Genomic DNA, 19,328 nt, shown 5'->3' with positions numbered 1-19,328 from the left:
TGAAACTGCAGGGAGAATTTAAAGGAGGCAAAATGTCATTTCATGAGTGGTAATTTTGCAAGGGCATAAAAACATCCCTGCTGGTAAATGGAGGAATAAATTGCTCATACACACTGTGGGAGAGCAGTGGTAGCAACACCTTTGTCAGGTTTCACCCTTGGAAGAAAAACAGCTGTTGCTTACCTCTCTTACAGATTAAATTAACTGTACTGAATTAATCAATTTAGCAAAACTGGGGAACCATATATATATATATATATATATATATATATATATATATGTGTGTGTGTGCGTGTAACTGTAGACCCTAGCTATCCGCAGAAGGGACTGCTTAGCGGTCTAAGCATAGCGATTGTAATAACACCAAGACTTCCAGTCCTGCTTGAATGGAAACCACAAGTTCAAATCGTTTGTGGTTTGACTCAGCCCTGAGCCCATCATCCTCTCTCAATAGCAGCCATGTCTTCAAAAGCATTCACTGATTTTTTCGGATGAGGTGTCTCAAGTCCAACACTGATGCACTCAAACTCAGCAGGAGAGTTTGAACCTTTGATCTCGATAGATAGATTGATTGATTTCTATGTTGTTTGTTCTTTTCAGACAAAAATCTAAGCCAGCCTGACGTAGCAAAGTTCCGGCCTGCTCTGCCTGCCTATCTTTCAAATACACGCGCCAGCATGGTATGATTGACATTCCCCTATAGGGGATGTTTCACAACAAGGGCTGGGTTTGTCCTGCTGCCCTTGCTCAATGTTTCCTTTCCCTGTGCTGGGTGGAGGCTATTAGTTGTGTCCAGGTGCTCCCTCTGCTATGGCCTTGGCTGCACACAGCCACTAGCTGGCTCTCCTCTCTCTGCAGGAGCCAGCCTCCAGTGCCTGGTGCAGGACGAGGAAGGTCCCTATTCACCCCCCTCTGAGCTCACAGACAGGCCCTGCCTATGGCTGGGGCAGTGCCATCCATGCATCGTCCTTCCGCCTGTGGCTTATGCAACCCTCAGACCCAGTTACAGCCACCCCGCAAAGAGCCAGCCAGCGAGCAAGACACACCCCTCTATGGCCCAGTAAGCCCCGCCCATCGCTCCCGAGCTTCACCAATGAAAAACCAGCACACGTGCTTTTTGTCCCGCCCGTCGCTCAGCTTCTCACGAATCACAGCCTGGCCCAAGTGCGTCACTTTATCTGACCCAATCACAAACCGAGACCGGTGCTAAATCCTGCCCCTTCCTTGTGTCCGCCAATCAGATCCCTTTATCCAGTTTCCTTTGCATTGGCGCTGTCGCAACCAATCGTGGTCCAGTTACGTTATTTCCCCGCTCCCCGGCCCTGTTTTCCCTTAGCGCCTGCGTCACTCCAGTCGTCCACCAATCAGCGTGGGGCCGGCTTGTTCCGCGCAGTATGATAGGCGCTGCTCCAGCCGATGGGGGTGGGTCTGGCGGGCTGGGGAAGCTATATAAGGGGTTTGTTAAGCTGGCTGCTTCCCCGCGCGAACCAACGGCTGCATGTCCCTTGTGGCGGCCGGGCTCGCCTCAGCTGAACCATGGTGGTACCCGCGCTCGCCCCGAGCCTGCTGCTCCGAGCCCTGGGCTGGGCGGGACGAGCTCCCCGCGGCTGCTGCTGTGCCCCGAGCCCCCGTCGGCTGCACGTCACCGCGCTCAGGTAGCGGGGGAGGCTGGGAAACGGGGGGGTGGGGGCTGGATAGACGTCCATTTGCGGGGGGGGGGCGAGGGGGGGGTCCCCTGGGGGGAGGGCGGAGTTGGGGAGACGTCTTTGTGGGGGAGGGGTAGAGAGGGGGTCCCCTGGGGGGAAGGGTGGAGTTGGGGGAGACGTGTCTCTGAGGCGGGGGTCCCTGGGGGGGAAGGGTGGGGTTGGGGGAGACGTGTCTCTGAGGCGGGGGTCCCTGGGGGGGAGTTGGGGAGATGTCCCTTTGTGGGGGGGGGTCCCTGGGGGGGAGTTGGGGAGAGGGGAGTCCTACTGAGGTAAAGAGAGGGACCTGCTTAAGGTTCATGCGATGTATGCTCGGGGACTCTGAATTAGATGGGAAACTGGCAGTGTAAAGCCCAGAGACGTGCCACTGGGCAGCCAGGGTGCTGAGGGGAAGATGGGGGTTGGGGTTGAGGAGTGATCTCATTGGTGTCTGAGAAATGAGACACAATTTTCCAGTGAAAAAGCAATGCGGGAAAACTGACTCAGGGTGGAGAGACCACAGAGCCACCCAGCTGGGGAAAAAACAAACTGAGCATCCCCATCCCACGCAGATGGTGGCTATATTGGGGATCTAAGCACAAATACTGAAGCCCTGTCCAGGGTAGATGCTGAATGCAACAGGGAGCAAAGTCTAAACATACTGGGAAATCTGAACCATGCAGTTACTATGGGGGATTGCAACCCCCATCTTGGGCAGATGGTGGGTACAGTGGGGATGAAACCCCAAACACTGGAAAGCTGTGTCTGAGGCTGATGCTAGATGCAGGGGAGGGGCGATGTTAAATCCCAAACATTGTGAATCTTTCTGTCAGGCCAGGACTTGTATTTACCCAAATTGAAACCAAGGGTTTGCTGTTGTACACTTGTGTTGCCCATAAAGTACAGTATTGCTGGAATGAATGGGAACTTCTGCTCTCTTGGCCAGTTTGCTTTGGTTGAGTACTCCCAGTGGCAGATAGCAGATCTGCAGGCTGATGAAATCCTATTCCCTGCTTGCATGGAATAGCTGCTTCTAATGCTCAAGATCCAGGGCCCACACTGACTTTGCTGTAGGCAAAGCACTGCCCTTCTGGTCTCCCCACACTCCTGGTGTGGCTGTGGGGGCACAGGTGTAATTGAGTTAAATGTAATTATATGTGGAGGGGAGAGAATACATTTTCTGGGTCTGAAGAGTAATTTAGTGCCAAGGAAAAATCTAAAAGGAGTGGGGAGAATTCTCCCTACAAATCATCATAAGCACTTTCCTTTCAGGCCAAAGACCATTCTGCCAAAAAGGGAGGCTCTTTAGATAATTCAAATTTGTCTGCAAATCTGACAACCTAATTCATGATATTGCTTTAATTGTCCACCCTATAGAGTTGTTAGAATTAATTAGTACAGCCATGAAAATTTACACACCCAGACATACAAATCTCACCTGCTCTCACCCTGAGGAGAAATCTTAACTTGGTTGTCAAAAAATCACTTGTAATAGAAAAGTATCATTTTGCAAGTGTGAATGAATTGTATATTTTAAGTAAAATGTTAAGTATTAATTAAATTATTGGTATGTGAGGGAGAGCCAAAAATTTTTCTTCTCAAAGGTTTCAGAGTAACAGCCGTGTTAGTCTGTATTTGCAAAAAGAAAAGAAGTACTTGTGGCACCTTAGAGACTAACCAATTTATTTGAGTATAAAAAAGCACGAAAGCTTATGCTCAAATAAATTGGTTAGTCTCTAAGGTGCCACAAGTACTCCTTTTCTTTCTTCTCAAACTACCGGTTTCCCAGCTCTGAATGTTCCGTCATTTCCCAGTAGGAAGAAATGTATTTTTGTCATCCTTTTTTTTTCTGTGGTTTCCATTATCACTCAAGAAATACATTATGCTACAGTACTTGCGTCAGTCTAGCTTTGAGACCTTTCTGTTGCTCCTCCCCTTTCAGGAACTCCTACAGAAAATTGTGGCTACGTGCTGTAACTGGGCAAAACTGCCTTCCAGTGAGATGGTGCTGTCTCAAGTGTATTAAAATTGTTTCTGGCTTGCTCAAGATGCAAAGTGTCTAACTTGTGTTTTTCAGACTTTTAAAGGAGTACTTCCAACTTTTCTTCACCCTTAGGCTCTTTGATATATCTCAGCGCTTGACTCTCTTGGAGGGGCATGGGGGAGAGAGGTTAATGCTCCTGCCAATAGATATGGAGCTACATTCTGGTCTTACAATGTGAATTTGAAAATTATTCCACTGATGTCAACCTATGTAACTGCAATCAGATCAGTGGTAAAATATTTTGGGGGGCTGGCGCTCCCGTGCACCTCTTACATCTCGTCATCTCTCTTCTTGCTCCTACACCCTGCCCTCCCCCTTTTGTTCAAGCCTAATGTCTAGTCAAGGAATTATGTAATGAAAAGCTGCTGCCGAGGTTTTGCCTTGGCATTCCTGTAGACTCTGGCAAGGGATACGTTGACGCTTTGACCGAAACTTAGATTCTTTTATGAACTTCTAGTTCTGTTTATAGTAAAGATAGCTTGCTGGACTTCCTAAAAGTCATTATGTGACTTAGTGTATGTGTGATATTAATCGGCGTTTAGCTCTGCAGTTAAAACATTTAGCATTTGAAATGGTGCCAGTAGGTTCATTTCCCTGTTAGAGGGAATAATCTCAGTTACATTTGGTAGTACCTAAAAAACTATCTGACTTCCTTAGGTTAGGTGATCGCCTTTTGGGATTGTCAGCTAGGTATAACTTAATTTCACAATAAATTTACCAGACAGATGGATAATCCAGTTATTTAAATGAGGTTTGTGCCCCAAAAGAATCTAAGGAGAAACATTTAAAATCTCCAAACTAACACACTGCTGCGTCAGATGTGTTAGAGTACAGATTGTCCTACAGAAATGTTCACACCCCAAGCTACTTTGTGTAGTGCCCCCTGTCCACCCAGGTACCTCCTTTAGAGCTAATCTCCTTATGGGTTTTGATGGACAGGCCTGTGTTCTTCTGGGTCCTGCCACCCACTCAGCAGGGTGCAGCACTTTTCTTCCCACATGAATTTATTTCGCAGTGCCTCCACCCCTCTTGCTCCTTCTTGGCAGGGTCACCAAGTCAGCTTGGGGGGAAAATTCTAATCACAGGGTAACCCTCACTTATTTGCCAGATAGTTGGAGACTTCCAAGAAATAGCACAAACACACAAAATATATTTAATACAGTAATTATATTAAACAGGACATAAATATAACAGGGTAAAACTATTCTCAGGGTCACTGGTACCCATGCTGGTAATACCTATGAATTTCCTATCGTGATCTGATACAGCAAATGTCAAATTAGTGTCCTGTTGGTACACGTACTTTATAGGCGCCCTTGATGACTTGTGACCATGATATCTTCTGTGCAGCAGTGAACAATGTGACTGACTAGATTCAAGTGGGATATGGTGATAAGTCCCTCCACAAATTTAACAGGCAGCAGGTTAACAAAATCCCCAAATCCTTACCCCCTGGCTTGAGGATGCAGTTCAGGGAGTAAGGGGTCTCCCAAACAATTTCCCTGACTAGCTAACTAGCCTTAGTGCACTCTCAAACAATTGTGAATGATCCTCAGATTCAGAGATGGCTCTGGACTCCTCAGTCACTGGAGAGGGCTGATGCTACTGCTGGCAGGTGTCCTCTTCATGCAGGAGTCAGGCTGATCTACCAGCACACAGAGCCCCAGGAATCTAAGTAATCTCCTTGGGGGTTACATTTGTGTAGGCATCAATTTCTGCCTTGAACTACCTTCAACCAGACACAATCTGTATGACTGTTCCTATAGCCTACTTTCTCTCATTGAGGCCCTAATGAGAGAGATGGACCCATGGCTAAAGCTCCAGGCCTGGGATTGTACCCTCAAAGGAGACTATTGTCATTTGGTTAAAACAAGGGGAGTGGAGGGCAGGACTTGCAGTATGACCTTGAGAGGAAAGTCACTTAAATCTTTGTTCAGCAATCTAGAAAAATGGAGTATAATATCTGGTATGTGTGGGTGTTAGTATTAATGCATGTAGTGTTAGTATGTGTTAGTATTAATGCATGTTTGAAGTGCTTTGACAACTTCTGTTGAAAGGTGAAGGTTTGAGTGTTTAAAAGAGAACTAGATAAATTCATGGAGGTTAAGTCCATTAATGGCTATTAGCCAGGATGGGTAAGGAATGGTGTCCCTAGCCTCTGTTTGTCAGAGGGTGGAGATGGATGGCAGGAGAGAGATAACTTGACCATTACCTGTTAGATGCCCCAGAGCGAGTGAACCTGGCATTGGCCACTGTGGGCAGACAGGATACTGGGTTGGATGGACCTTTGGTCTGACCCAGTATGGCCGTTCTTATGATATCAGACAGTCAGTAATGCAAATTAGGAGATCTTTTTAGTTTCCTCCCTTTTTGACAATGCTAGCCTAATCTATTTGACCAATGACTTTCCTTCCTAGATGGTAAGAGAGTAACCCTAGTAATCAAATTTGTGGACTATTCTGAATGTAAAGTACTCTGCTAAATTTAGAGCTGTAGGGTGTATAATTTTGGGAAGCAGCCTGGAGCAATTCTTGAAAATAGCAAATTTAATTGGTTCTTTTAAAACAATGTTAAAAATTATTTAGTTTAAAGCTAGTTTAAAATAGTATCTGAAGCTTGAATTTGAGTTTGTCTTGTAAGAGGCTTGATAAATTTTTCCTTTGTGGCTTTTCTGCCCAGATGTGGGGAAGACCAGTATTTGACCATAGTATTGTGGATCATGCTTTCCCTGGTAGTCATTTGCAATTTCACGGCCATGAAAAACACGTCACGGACCGTGAAATAAGCCCTTTTCCATGAAATCTGATGTCCCTTTGTTCCTAGGAGCGCCCCAGCAAAGAGGCCTCCTAGCTCTGGCTGGGGAGTGAAAGGACTTGTCCATCCCCTGCACAGCTGCTTTGGGGGGTGGGGGTGGGCAGGGGGACACTAGACCCACCTCCGGGTGCCTCCCCCCGCTGCAGGATGCTCTGGTACTGGGCAGCACCCCAGGGCTGCTCTTGGGTATCTCTTCCGGCTGCAGATAGCTCCGCACCCTCTCATCCCCATTCTGTTAAGCTCTGAAGGCAGCACAGAAATTAGGGTGGAAATCCCATGACCCCTCTACAACAGGTTTGCAACCCTTCCCTCCACAATCCCCTTTTCAGTCAGGACCCCCACAGTTACAACCATTGACCTGAAAACATGAACTTCACCAATTTTCAAATCCCATGGCTGTGAACTTGACCATAATGGAGGTGAATCTGGTAGGGCCCTAGTTATAGTTGCCACTAAGTGAAAAACTCATTATCACCACCCCTTGTTCCTGCTGCTGGCCATAATAGTCTAGCAGGAACAAAACTGATATTTTTGTAAGTTTTGCTCTTGATAAGAGAGTGAGTGCTTTTTATTCAAGCTGTGATATTAATACATTTTCTGAAGCTCGGATGTAAAGGAAGCTGGTGTGTAGCCTTTCAGTTAGTGTAAATTGGCAGCTGTGTAACCCCTTTGGCTAGTACTATTTCTGTCAGCTTTCCCTACTGTGTGGTTATCCAGTTTCCTGGAATGCATTGGCAATAGTTATGTATTCCTGATACCAATATAGACCAGGAATGTATGTAGGGGCTTTTTTAACATGACTCAAATGTCAAAGATAAACACTTGTATTTTATTCTCTCTGCTTCAGCAAAATTTCATATATTGATCAAGTGTCAGTAGCCTGTTTTTAAAGCTGTACTCATGACACTGATACTAGTTTTTTGCAACAGTACTTGCATATTAAGATAATTAAAAACAAGCGGAAGAATACTTGTTGGCAACAAATTCTAAGATAATATGTATCTAGGATATTATTCTGTTCCTTTACTATGAATATTATTCATATGCCTTTACTAACCATTTTCCACTGAAGTTTATCCATTATAAACTTCAGTGGAAAGTGGTTAGTAAAGGCATATGAAATCTGAGTAAAGGGCAAATAAGATAAACTTGCATAGTTATGTACATTATTCTGAATGTGCTGTGGTTTTTGACAGGGAATTAATATGGACTTCGATTTTTGCTTGTGCAAATTATCTATTTTAAAAGATCTAAGTGTTAAACTGAAGAGTTAAAAATGATCCAGTAGAACTTAGCTGTAGTGAAATTCCATTTATAGTGAAGCAAATTGAAAGTCCCACATTTTGTTTCAAAGAATTTTAGTTATAGTAAAAACTCTGCTAAAGTGAAATTATGTACTTTGTATTCAGGGAGGGGAAGAGGATTATTTAGCTATATGAGTATTATTTGCTTGATTGCTGATTTAGAATGTAAAATGTACACTGGACAAAAGCATGACAGGAGCGTGGCTTTCCAGGAGAGAGCAATCCATGAACTTTCTCAAATTACATGAACGGTCAGCAAATATAAAACAAACTGGCCTAGGAATTGTCTTCAAATTTATTGGCTTGAGTATGCATCATTTGATTTTCCTCAGAAAAATCTATCATCTTCCAACTTTGCTGCTATTAAACAGGATATCAAGCTAAGCAGAATTGATTCTTGTATTGGCCACTTGAAATGGGTTTTATACAAATGTGAAGTATGGAATATAATATTTGTGCATAGGTCTAACTCTGTACAACAGGAACTGCTGTAATGACCTACGTTAGCTGAATTTCTTGACTAAAACGTTGGGGGTGAAGTTTGGGTAGAAAACTCAATATGGAGTGAATGTTTTTAAAAAAGGGTCCCTGCTCAGCTAACATATTTTCTTATTTTTTTCAGAAATGATGCGGTCATAATTTCTGGAAGAAAACTGGCTCAGCAGATCAGACAGGAAGCCCGACATGAGGTTGAACAATGGGTAGCAGCTGGTAACAAGAGACCCCATCTCAGTGTGGTTCTAGTTGGAGAAAATCCTGCAAGTCACTCCTATGTACTTAACAAAACCAAAGCAGCTGCTGATGTAGGTAGGTTCTTGCACTCCTGTCTTTGTGCTCTAACTAATAGGACACTTAACAAGAAGTATCTTTAATTTAAGACCCTAATTTAAATTGGACTTCTCATATGCTGGATGAGGATACGCAATTTTCAGCTTGCTGCCCATGGAGACTTTTATCTAGTTAGCTTAGTAGTGGCCCTAGTGAACTCCCCACGTCTTCCAGTGCTGTCTGCCTGCTTTCATCTGACATGGAGGTACAGTCCTGAATGCAATGCTCCATCTTCATCTGTATGATAGACCAAGCAGGAGCATTGTGGTTTGCATCTTGCTATTTGAATGTAAGATATTTAAGTCCATGGTATGTAATATCTGTTAATGGAAGATTGAGACTTTTAAACTTTGTCAATAGAGATTATTTCTGTAGTGTAAAAATCAGTATGAATTAAGAATGTTCATTTCTGGACTTAATCTACATTTGACCCTCTCTATTAATGTGGTGTTTAAAATGACACTCTAGGAATCAGCAGTGAAACAATCCTGAAGCCAGCCTCCATCACTGAAGAGGAGCTGCTTGATTTGATCAGCAAGCTAAATGATGACACCAATGTGGATGGCCTATTAGTGCAGCTTCCCTTACCTGGTGAGTTGGTGGAATTTTGAGGAGCTCTTACTGGGCTTGTCTTCGCTACTGGGAGAGCCATGCAGTGGGTGTCAATTTAGCAGGTCCAGTGAAGACCTACTAAATCGATGGCAGAGTGCTCTCAAGTCAACTCTCTCTCTCCTCTTCTCTTCCCCTCCCCCCCCCCCCCCGCCCAGTGAAGACAAGATCACTGTGTTTGCACCTTTACCTAGAAAACTTTCAAATGTCTTGTGTGCAGTGAGAGATCAAGTTAGAGTATGGCTCTGCCCTGAACCTGCTGTGACATTGCCACTTCCGTTGCTCTTGTGTGTGAAGCATATGAAGGAAATGGCATTCTGCCATTATGCTGTTCAATGAAAAAAAGTTGGTTTATTGACTTCCTTTGTAGTAGCAAAAAGAAAAGGAGGACTTGTGGCACCTTAGAGACTAACCAATTTATTTGAGCATAAGCTTTCGTGAGCTACAGCTCACTTCATTGGATGCATACTGTTGAGCATAAGCTTTCGTGAGCTACAGCTCACTTCATCGGATGCATACTGTGGTTTTCCACAGTATGCATCCGATGAAGTGAGCTGTAGCTCACGAAAGCTTATGCTCAGATAAATTGGTTAGTCTCTAAGGTGCCACAAGTATTCCTTTTCTTTTTGCGATTACAGACTAACACGGCTGCTACTCTGAAATTTGTAGTAGCAGTTGAATGTGTGCATACGGTTGACATGGGTGTAGGTTAGATATGTTTTCACCTTTCTGGAGTAGGTTTCAGAGTAACAGCCGTGTTAGTCTGTATTCGCAAAAAGAAAAGGAGGACTTGTGGCACCTTAGAGACTAACCAATTTATTTGAGCATAAGCTTTCGTGAGCTACAGCTCACTTCATCGGATGCATACTGTGGAAAGTGTAGAAGATCTTATTATATACACACACAGCATGAAAAAATACCTCCTCCCACCCCACTCTCCTGCTGGTAATAGCTTATCCAAAGTGACCACTCTCCTTACATTGTGTATGATAATCAAGGTGGGCCATTTCCAGCACAAATCCAGGGTTTAACAAGAACGTCTGGGGGGGGTAGGAAAAAACAAGGGAAATAGGCTACCTTGCATAATGACTAAGCCACTCCCAGTCTCTATTCAAGCCTAAGTTAATTGTATCCAATTTGCAAATGAATTCCAATTCAGCAGTTTCTCGCTGGAGTCTGGATTTGAAGTTTTTTTGTTGTAAAATAGCGACTTTCATGTCTGTAATCGCGTGACCAGAGAGACTGAAGTGTTTTCCGACTGGTTTATGAATGTTATAATTCTTGACATCTGATTTGTGTCCATTTACTCTTTTACGTAGAGACTGTCCAGTTTGACCAATGTACATGGCAGAGGGGCATTGCTGGCACATGATGGCATATATCACATTGGTGGATGTGCAGGTGAATGAGCCTCTGATAGTGTGGCTGATGTTGTTAGGCCATGTGATGGTGTCCCCTGAATAGATATGTGGGCACAGTTGGCAACGGGCTTTGTTGCAAGGATAGGTTCCTGGGTTAGTGGTTCTGTTGTGTAGTGTGTGGTTGCTGGTGAGTATTTGCTTCAGGTTGGGGGGCTGTCTGTAAGCAAGGACTGGCCTGTCTCCCAAGATTTGTGAGTGTGTTGGGTCATCCTTCAGGATAGGTTGTAGATCCTTAATAATGCGTTGGAGGGGTTTTAGTTGGGGGCTGAAGGTGACGGCTAGTGGCGTTCTGTTATTTTCTTTGTTAGGCCTGTCCTGTAGTAGGTGACTTCTGGGAACTCTTCTGGCTCTATCAATCTGTTTCTTCACTTCCGCAGGTGGGTATTATAGTTGTAAGAATGCTTGATAGAGATCTTGTAGGTGTCTCTCTGTCTGAGGGGTTGGAGCAAATGCGGTTGTATCGCAGAGCTTGTCTGTAGACGATGGATCGTGTGGTGTGGTCAGGGTGAAAGCTGGAGGCATGTAGGTAGGAATAGCGGTCAGTAGGTTTCCGGTATAGGGTGGTCTTTATGTGACCATCGTGGCTGCTTGTTGGGACTGCATTGTATACACAACTGCAATCTAGGTGGTCTAAAAATACCATCTCCAAATTTAAAGGGATATTTTCACATTCATTGCAAGAAATATTGAATGCACGGGGGTAAACTTGAAGTCCCTATGGTTAATTCCTTGCTTGTATTCAAGGAACTATCGAAAGCCTGTCAAATTCATATAGCTGTAGGGCTAATATAGCCACTTGAGATTGCAATAGAAATATTTACACATGTGAATATCCGGTATTTGAGTTACATGAGGTAGCCTCAAGTTTGCCATAATGCTTTAGAATAGAGGCTAAAGTGATCATTCTCAGCTAATTACATTTTCTTCAGCTGATTAAATGGAGTTGGCTGCACCCTAATGTTGACACTTACTTTTTTTCAGAGCATATTGATGAGCGAAAGATCTGCAATGCTGTGATCCCAGAAAAAGATGTTGATGGTTTTCATGTGGTGAATGTGGGGCGCATGTGTCTGGATCAATATTCAATGCTGCCAGCTACACCTTGGGGTGTGTGGGAAATCATCAAGAGAACTGGTAGGGGTCATAAGAGCAACATTTTAAGTGCTGTTCATCTCCATTGCAGTTTAAAGTGAGTGAGTTTTAACTTCTTTTCCAATCCCATAGGAATCCCAACCCTGGGGAAGAATGTAGTAGTGGCTGGCAGATCAAAGAACGTTGGAATGCCCATTGCAATGTTGCTGCATACCGACGGCAGACATGAGCGCCCTGGAGGTAACAGCTCCACCACATCGTGCTAGTTCTTGTCAGAGTTTGCAGGCTAGACACAATGGGTCACTAAGAGGGGAGACGCAGAGAAGCCCGTGTGCTGTAGAATGTAATACTGATCAATAGTTTCCTGATTACTGGATCACTGCTCGTCCTTGCAGTCAGGGTGGGGTACAGGCCATGCTAATTTGTGGCTAAAGATTTCATGGCACTTGTAAGGGTAAACACATTAACTGCATTGTCCTTGAGTAAATACATGGGGCACAAGTTTATTGAAGTGAAGTGATTTCCCCCCTTTCTATCAGTCGTTCAGTAAGAGGACCTCATCCACTTAACAATATGGGAAAAGCAATGGTTGTGATCCACACACTGAACTCATGATTTTTGCAGACTGTAAATCAGTGGGGGATCCTTCAGAGTGAAAAGCTAGAATTTTTCATGTCAAAACCTGAGAAAATGCTCATTAGGACTAATCTTGCAGGTGATGCAACAGTAACAATATCACATCGCTATACTCCTAAAGAACAGCTCAAGCAACACACGATTCTGGCTGATATTGTGGTAGCAGCTGCAGGTAAGACCATTAAACTCTTTGCACTAAAGGCAAGATTCCCACAAGAGAGAAACTTCCTGTACTGATGCTGCTTTATATAGGAATCCGTGTACTGAGGATAGCATCAGGTCTTGGTGCGGTGTCCTCCATGTGCAGTTTGTGCTCTCTGAGGCTGGATGGCACTTGCAGAGCCACTCCATGCTGCTGCAAGGAGCAGCCAGAGGGAGGTGTTGGAGCGAGGGACTCCCTTCTGATCTCCTGTGTAACAGAGCTGTTGCAGCCAAGCCAGGTCGTTAATTTTTAAATGAATGTGGACAATCATTCTCTGATAAATGACTTGCCTGCTCCCACTATCTGAGTGAAAGGGCAACATAATCAAATTGTGAAATTGTAGTGGAAAAACCCTTAAGGCTGTGGACCTATTTTACTATAGCAAGTGAGTGGTTGATGGTGGAGAGTCAAATTGAGCTGCAATGCTAATGTTCTGTGATATATCATGCAGTAGCTTATGCCATCTGGTTAGATCCAGGAATAGCTCAGATTGTGGGACCTGTGTCCCTGCTCATCTCATCTCCTTTTTCTAGTGCAGTCACAAACAGTACATGTGCAGAGGAGCGTCAGTGGGTCTCTGCTTAGCCATGGAACCATGCAGGTGGTGGAAGGCCACTCTAAGTATGGGGCCATCAGCAAAACTTTGGCATGAGTGCATGGGAGCCATGAGGACACTGGATGAGGAGGAAAGGGTTGAGTGAGCAAAAAATCACAGAACAGAATGAATATCATGGAAAGAAAGACAAGGATAGTGAAGGGACTGAAAAAGGTGATTGTGCTGAAAGTGGAAGCACACAAGGAGTGAAATAGTTCATTTTAAGACATGCATTTTTAATGTAGCTCTGTAATGTGCCATCAGGAAAAACAAATGCAGTATAGAGGTCATTTAATGGCAGTATTACTGAAACCAAATCGCAGTCACTAAAGACTTAACTATTTCTTCTTAGGGATACTTGTGACTTGCGTGACATAAATTTAACTGCCATCCTAAATGTCTGGTAGTACCTGATTAGCATGGCCCCACCCCATCAGCTGCTATTTACCCACATCTCTGGCACTGATAGCTATGGACTCTACATGCTCTTGCAGGACTGCCTTCTGTACTAAAACTGAGAATTTTCCCAATAATTTCACTTTTTCCCCTTGATATAGTGTTCTTGCATTACATTCACTTGATGACTTAGGCACATGCCTGTACTAATGCAAGGCAAACATACTGGTTATCAGCCATGTTAGTCTGCACTTCCAAGAACTAAATTTCTATTAATTTTTTAAAAATAAAATATTTTGGTTCTAAGCTACTTGACAGCTCTTCTTGAGGTAAATTTAACTTTCCTACTATTTACATTTTTTCTCTTGAAAATTACTTGGATATAATGGACTTTAAAACAAATCAAGCTGTTGATCATTAATCCATAAAATGGAGTAGAATAACTAGTTTATAAAATGCTTTTGATGGTAATGCATGATGGCTTGGAAGGACATACTTACATTTTAGTTTTGAGAATCTGCTTTTCTGTCTCTTTGCGGTGGGCTTATTGACTAGTTTTACAGCTGTGCATTTTACTCAGTAGCAACTCACCATGGTGTAAGTGGTTGGTGGTTTTTAAATTTCAGGTATTCCTAATCTGATCACGGCTGATATGATTAAAGAAGGAGCAGCTGTTATCGATGTTGGGATAAACAGAGTGCAGGATCCTGTTACTGCCAAGTCCAAACTAGTTGGAGATGTGGATTTTGAAGGTACAGAAGCTGTTTTTTGTATCGACTACTTTAAGAGCATTCAATGTCTTGAGTATTTAGAAGGGCAGAGAAACCCCACTTATATGACTGAACTGATTTAGACTGACATTGAGAAGGTCTCTTTCCTACATTGTAGGGCAAATCATGAATCTGATCTTGTACCCTACTTGAGAAATACTTTGGGAACAGTGCTTCCTGTGCCATGGTTAAACCATGGGGCAATTGACAGATCAAGTGACTGAACGCTGCAGATGTTCGACATAACTCCATTTTCACAGCTGCACAGAGAAACCTTTCTCTTAACCTGATAGTATGCAGGATTGACACCTTATTACCTGCTTTGATCATGCAATCAAACTGTCTTTTGAAGAGTTGTATGTAATGTTAGGTTTAGGTAGTAATAGTGCGCGTGACAGGCAAGAGACAGCACATGTTCAGACTGTTTAAACTCCTCTTAATTTACACAGAACTGTGCATGGGACTTTGATCGTTGCTGGTTTTGAATTATTCTGCTGATGTGAGTTCAGTAATTACACATTAGTTAAGATGCTTGCATTTTTAATTTCAGTGTAGCCTTTTATGACTTGTTAGTGCAGCTTCTCAATAGGACAAAAGTTTTGAAAGCCTGTGTGGTGCACCATTCTTAATTCTAACTCTCCTTCCAGGGGTAAAGAAGAAAGCCAGTTACATCACTCCGGTCCCTGGGGGAGTTGGGCCCATGACAGTTGCTATGCTGATGAAGAATACAATTATTGCGGCAAAGAAAATGCTGAAATCTAAAGAGCTTGAAGCCTTAACTGTTTAATGGTGGACTTATAACATTCCAAATCAACTCCCAAAAACAGGCCGATAGAAATGCAATATTTTTATTTATTGTATAGAAGTGAATTCAATGAGACTTTGAAGTCATGAGATATTTATTTAAAGCATAAGTATACAAATGATTGTATACAAAGGCTTTAAGCATCTAAATACCTAGGTCACTCCATCTGTTTAGTTTGTAATGATTCCCAGTGATGTTGGTGGGGTTTTTATATTTAAACTAGTTACATTTTGAGAAGTCTAAAATTTGCAGGGTGGAGAAAATCAGCTGCAAGTGATTCTTACACAGAAATGTACAGTACTCAGTCTTTCGGAGGGTTTCCAACTTGGTAGCTTCTCATATCCTGTGTATCATTCCAGAGTGAAAGAATAATGATCTTCAAAGGAAAATGCTTTCATAGGTCCTGACATTTGACCACATTTATAGGATTGTTTGCTAGCATTATTGGACACTAGGGGGTGCAAAATAGTATATCGCATGTTGAGCTCAAGTTATTTTTCTACAAAAAAAGTTACACAGGTTTTAAAAACGACTTACAATGGAAAAGCTCTTAAGTCTACTTGTTCACATCTAGGTAGAAGATGTCTTAGCAAGATTACCTTTCAACCTGTTTGCTCTTAGCATTGAAACAGTTCTCCCAGCTATTGGTATGTAGCTAGACCAATATTCAGTACTGGGCACAAGTTTTCTTTAGCCAAAGAACAGAGGTGGCTGTTGACTCTGCCTTCAATATTTTCTACTACATTGTGAGGCATGAAAATACTTAGTGAATAACCCAGGTTAATTTTGATTTAAAAAAATGATTGAAAAGCTTGGTATTAGGAGCAGTGCGTAACATTCTTGATCATATAGCCTAACAGTTAAAGTGCTGCAGGGCATTTGGCTCTATATATAGTTGCCTTGGATAACTTCTAGAGAGTTTAATACCAGACCAGATGTAAAAAGAGCTGGGATAACTTTTTCTCCACACAGCTAAATCACTTCACTTTGGTTCTGGTCAGACAGCCATTACACCAAATGGTTTGGTTGTCTATTCTGGACTAAACTCACTTCCATTTTTGTCAAAGAAGCAGACTGCTTTGCATTCAGATTTTTTTTTAAGGTAATAGCTGTCAGCTGTAGTTGGAGCTGCTGCAGCAGAAGTGAACTGTAGTTTAAATTCATTTCTGCTGCTTATCTCTGAGAACTGCACCAAAATTTGTAGAATAGCTTCTTTAATGCTATCCGTACAAAAGGGACTTTTCAAGCTTCTTTCCATCTATAGTGGACTGTGGCTTCATATTAACCAGGATGAAGAAGAATGGATTTACATTTCTTTCTAGACACTTGCCTCGACAGCAAGTCATGTTTCTTCTGAAGGCAAAGCCTCATACGTGCTTTGGAACGTAGTTTGAAACACAACCTGCTCCTGCTGCCAAATCTCGAAGAGGAAGAGACCTTCATTGTGAGCAAAAACATCACTGGCTGCCTTACCTGCTGGAGCTGGGAGTGCCTCTAAGGACTGAAAGCTTGTCTCACTGTGCTGCTAGGTCCAAGAACACCTGTTGTCATAAGCGTTACCTGGATTTCTCCACTAGACTGGTCTTATCAAAAATGCATCCCTCCTATACAACAACTTGCTGAGAGTAAAATTCAGGTTTGTATCATGAACATGCTACAAAGTGAAGAGAATTTAATGAGATTTATTGGATTAATAAAATGTAAAATAGCTACTGTATTTAGTAGCTAAGTAGGCTGCAAGTCTGGTACTCTTCAAATCACTTTGCATATACAAAAAAGTGTAAACCACCTGAGACATTGAAAACTGCATGGATTTAATTAAAACTGATACTGTACTTTATAGCTTCCTTGATTTAAAAGTCAAGCATATATTCTTGTGCTACATGGAACACTTAGCTGAGTCAACAAAGCCTTTTCAATTTGCTTTGAACATTGAAACTGAATGGACGTAGTGCATAAAGTAGCCTGACAATATTAATTACTTTTAAAAAGGTTAATTGATCATGCTTTAGCTACCACAGACAAGACTGATACAAAACAAACTAGAAAATATACAGAACCAAGTTCAAATAATTATTAGGTGTTAAGGTAAAAACTAAGTGGCTGTCACTTAACTGTCAACTGGAGTAATACTGTTTTATTAATCTCACATTCAAAAACAGTCTTGTTGGGTACTCAAGCTAGAAAATTCTATAAATAGGAAACTGAATTCAAGTTTTCTTTTCACTTAAATATTTACAAAGAACCAGCATCTGTTTCAGTCTAAGGTTCAAAGCAGTTGCAATATTTAACCAGCATTCCAGAACCCCCTGTAAAGTGGACTTTGTCAGAAACAGGGCATTTTTTATCCTAAAAAACCTTGAAGCCTACTAAAGATGCAAGCAGGTGGCATTTATAACAAAGCACTGAGGGCTCTCTGCAGTAATCTTAGCTGATATTTTCTAAAAAATAAAAATCAAGTTTTATTCAACAAAACCCTCAAGGCAATTTCTTTTTGTTGCTTTCCTTTCTGAAAAGTGCAACAATGAGTGAGTAGGTACAATAACATTAACCTTTCCAAACAGTAACAGGTCTTTTAGACATCTATTTCAGATGGGAGTGAGTTTGCTCTTGAAGTCAGTTCACCATAGGGCAAAACTGCCAGATGCTATAAGCCTGCTATGTACAAGAGCCATGTTTACAGAAGGGGCAATTGTAGAGGAAACAAGGGTAGGCAAGAGAGAGTAAGGAAGATGCCCTAGGGTTAAGGTGTTTGTATAAAGATACAAGCTAAAGTGCTGTGAACTAAACTGGTGCAAATACAGACTGAGGTTATTTTGTATTTACAGAAATGTAAATGAACTGAATTTCCTGCCCCTTAATGATTTTGAAAGCATGGGGGACTGAAAATCAAAAGTAAAACAGTCTCTTAAAAACAAATTCAAAAATTCTTATCTGTGACCAGCACACAAGGGACTGCTGCACCTTATAATCTGAACTAAGAAAAAGTAAACATGTTTCAAGTCACTGACTTAACCAAGAATGAGACTGGTGTGGAGTTGCAGCTGCAGAAAACTTTTGAGCCCAGTAAACTGGGAAGTGTATCAGCCAACCTGTTAAGTGTATTTGTGCCAGTTTTAATTATGTATATCACTGCCCCTTCTAGACACAATTTGAGGATGGTTATCTAAGATGCTGTCACCAACCTACTTATCACTTACGTTGAGGCTAAGTAGCAGATAGTTTCCTTTCACCCAAGTTATGGATGAAATTCCAATTCAACACAAGTCCTTTGGTTTCATCCCACAGTTAACTGAGCTGTCTGTAATCCCTACCTCTTTCCCAGTAGCATAGGGGATGGATAAGGCCAGCAATCCAATCTGACAGCTATCAAACATTCATTCTAACCATTTTTTAAATGAGGAATTAAGGTTAACTGACAAGGGCATGTAAGTCACTTTCCAGCAGGACTGCTGTTGCTACTCAATTGTCATAGGACTTATTCTAACAGAGAATCCCTCTAGCTCACGTGGCAGGAGCTGGTGCTTTCAGTGCAGGAAGTTCTATTGTCTAGCTGCCTCTGGCATGTACCATAAAAATATTGCAGGCTGTGGATTTCTCCACTCCTGTTTTGCTGGAAGGGAAGGGAATGGATTAGATCAGTTAGGGCTCTTCCATCTCTAACCCTGAGATTAACCAAACATTTTACAGCCCATAAGTGCTTCTTACCTTCCAGACAGTTATTTGTGTGTGGCTGGGTTGAGCAAGAGTATGGACGGTCCTTGTGAGGAAGATCTGTGCTGGAGTAGAACATGCTGCAAGGTAAAAGCTAGAAGGTCATTGCCCTTGCCCCTGTAATGGTTACCTGTGGGACTTTCATCAGCTGACATGGGTGGGGCCAGCTTTGATGGTTGTTGGTGGGTTACAATGACCAATTATTTCAGCCTGACTGGCCTGGACAATGACTGGCTTGTGGGTGTCAGCCTCTTCTACAAGATTCTCCATTAAAAATAGTTAAAGTCTCCTTAGAACACTATAATTATAACTTGGAGGGGGGGTGCATTAGTATGAGTGTGGGAAGTGACTGAGTTTAGCTTTTTTTGCAAGCCTAACCCTTTAAAATTGCTCTTGGCCCCAGAGAGTGAATGCCA

At 42.5% G+C, this 19,328-nt stretch overlaps 1 protein-coding gene across 1 annotated transcript; it reads left to right on the top strand.

Annotated features, from left to right (window-relative positions):
* Positions 1–1,449: 1,449 nt before the first annotated feature.
* Positions 1,450–17,917, top strand: MTHFD2 (methylenetetrahydrofolate dehydrogenase (NADP+ dependent) 2, methenyltetrahydrofolate cyclohydrolase). The gene is made up of 8 exons (XM_074939935.1): positions 1,450–1,655; positions 8,467–8,651; positions 9,141–9,263; positions 11,684–11,836; positions 11,927–12,034; positions 12,510–12,602; positions 14,250–14,375; positions 15,041–17,917. The coding sequence occupies exons 1-8, from the start codon at positions 1,537–1,539 to the stop codon at positions 15,178–15,180; spliced, it is 1,047 nt and encodes a 348-aa protein (XP_074796036.1). The 5' UTR covers positions 1,450–1,536; the 3' UTR covers positions 15,181–17,917.
* The last annotated feature ends 1,411 nt before the right edge of the window (positions 17,918–19,328 follow it).

Source organism: Natator depressus, chromosome 26 (assembly GCF_965152275.1).
Source record: "Natator depressus isolate rNatDep1 chromosome 26, rNatDep2.hap1, whole genome shotgun sequence".
In the NCBI taxonomy this organism is placed as follows: Eukaryota; Metazoa; Chordata; order Testudines; family Cheloniidae; genus Natator; species Natator depressus.
Note: the sequence above shows the minus strand (reverse complement) of the source record. Positions and strands in the feature narration are given on the sequence as shown.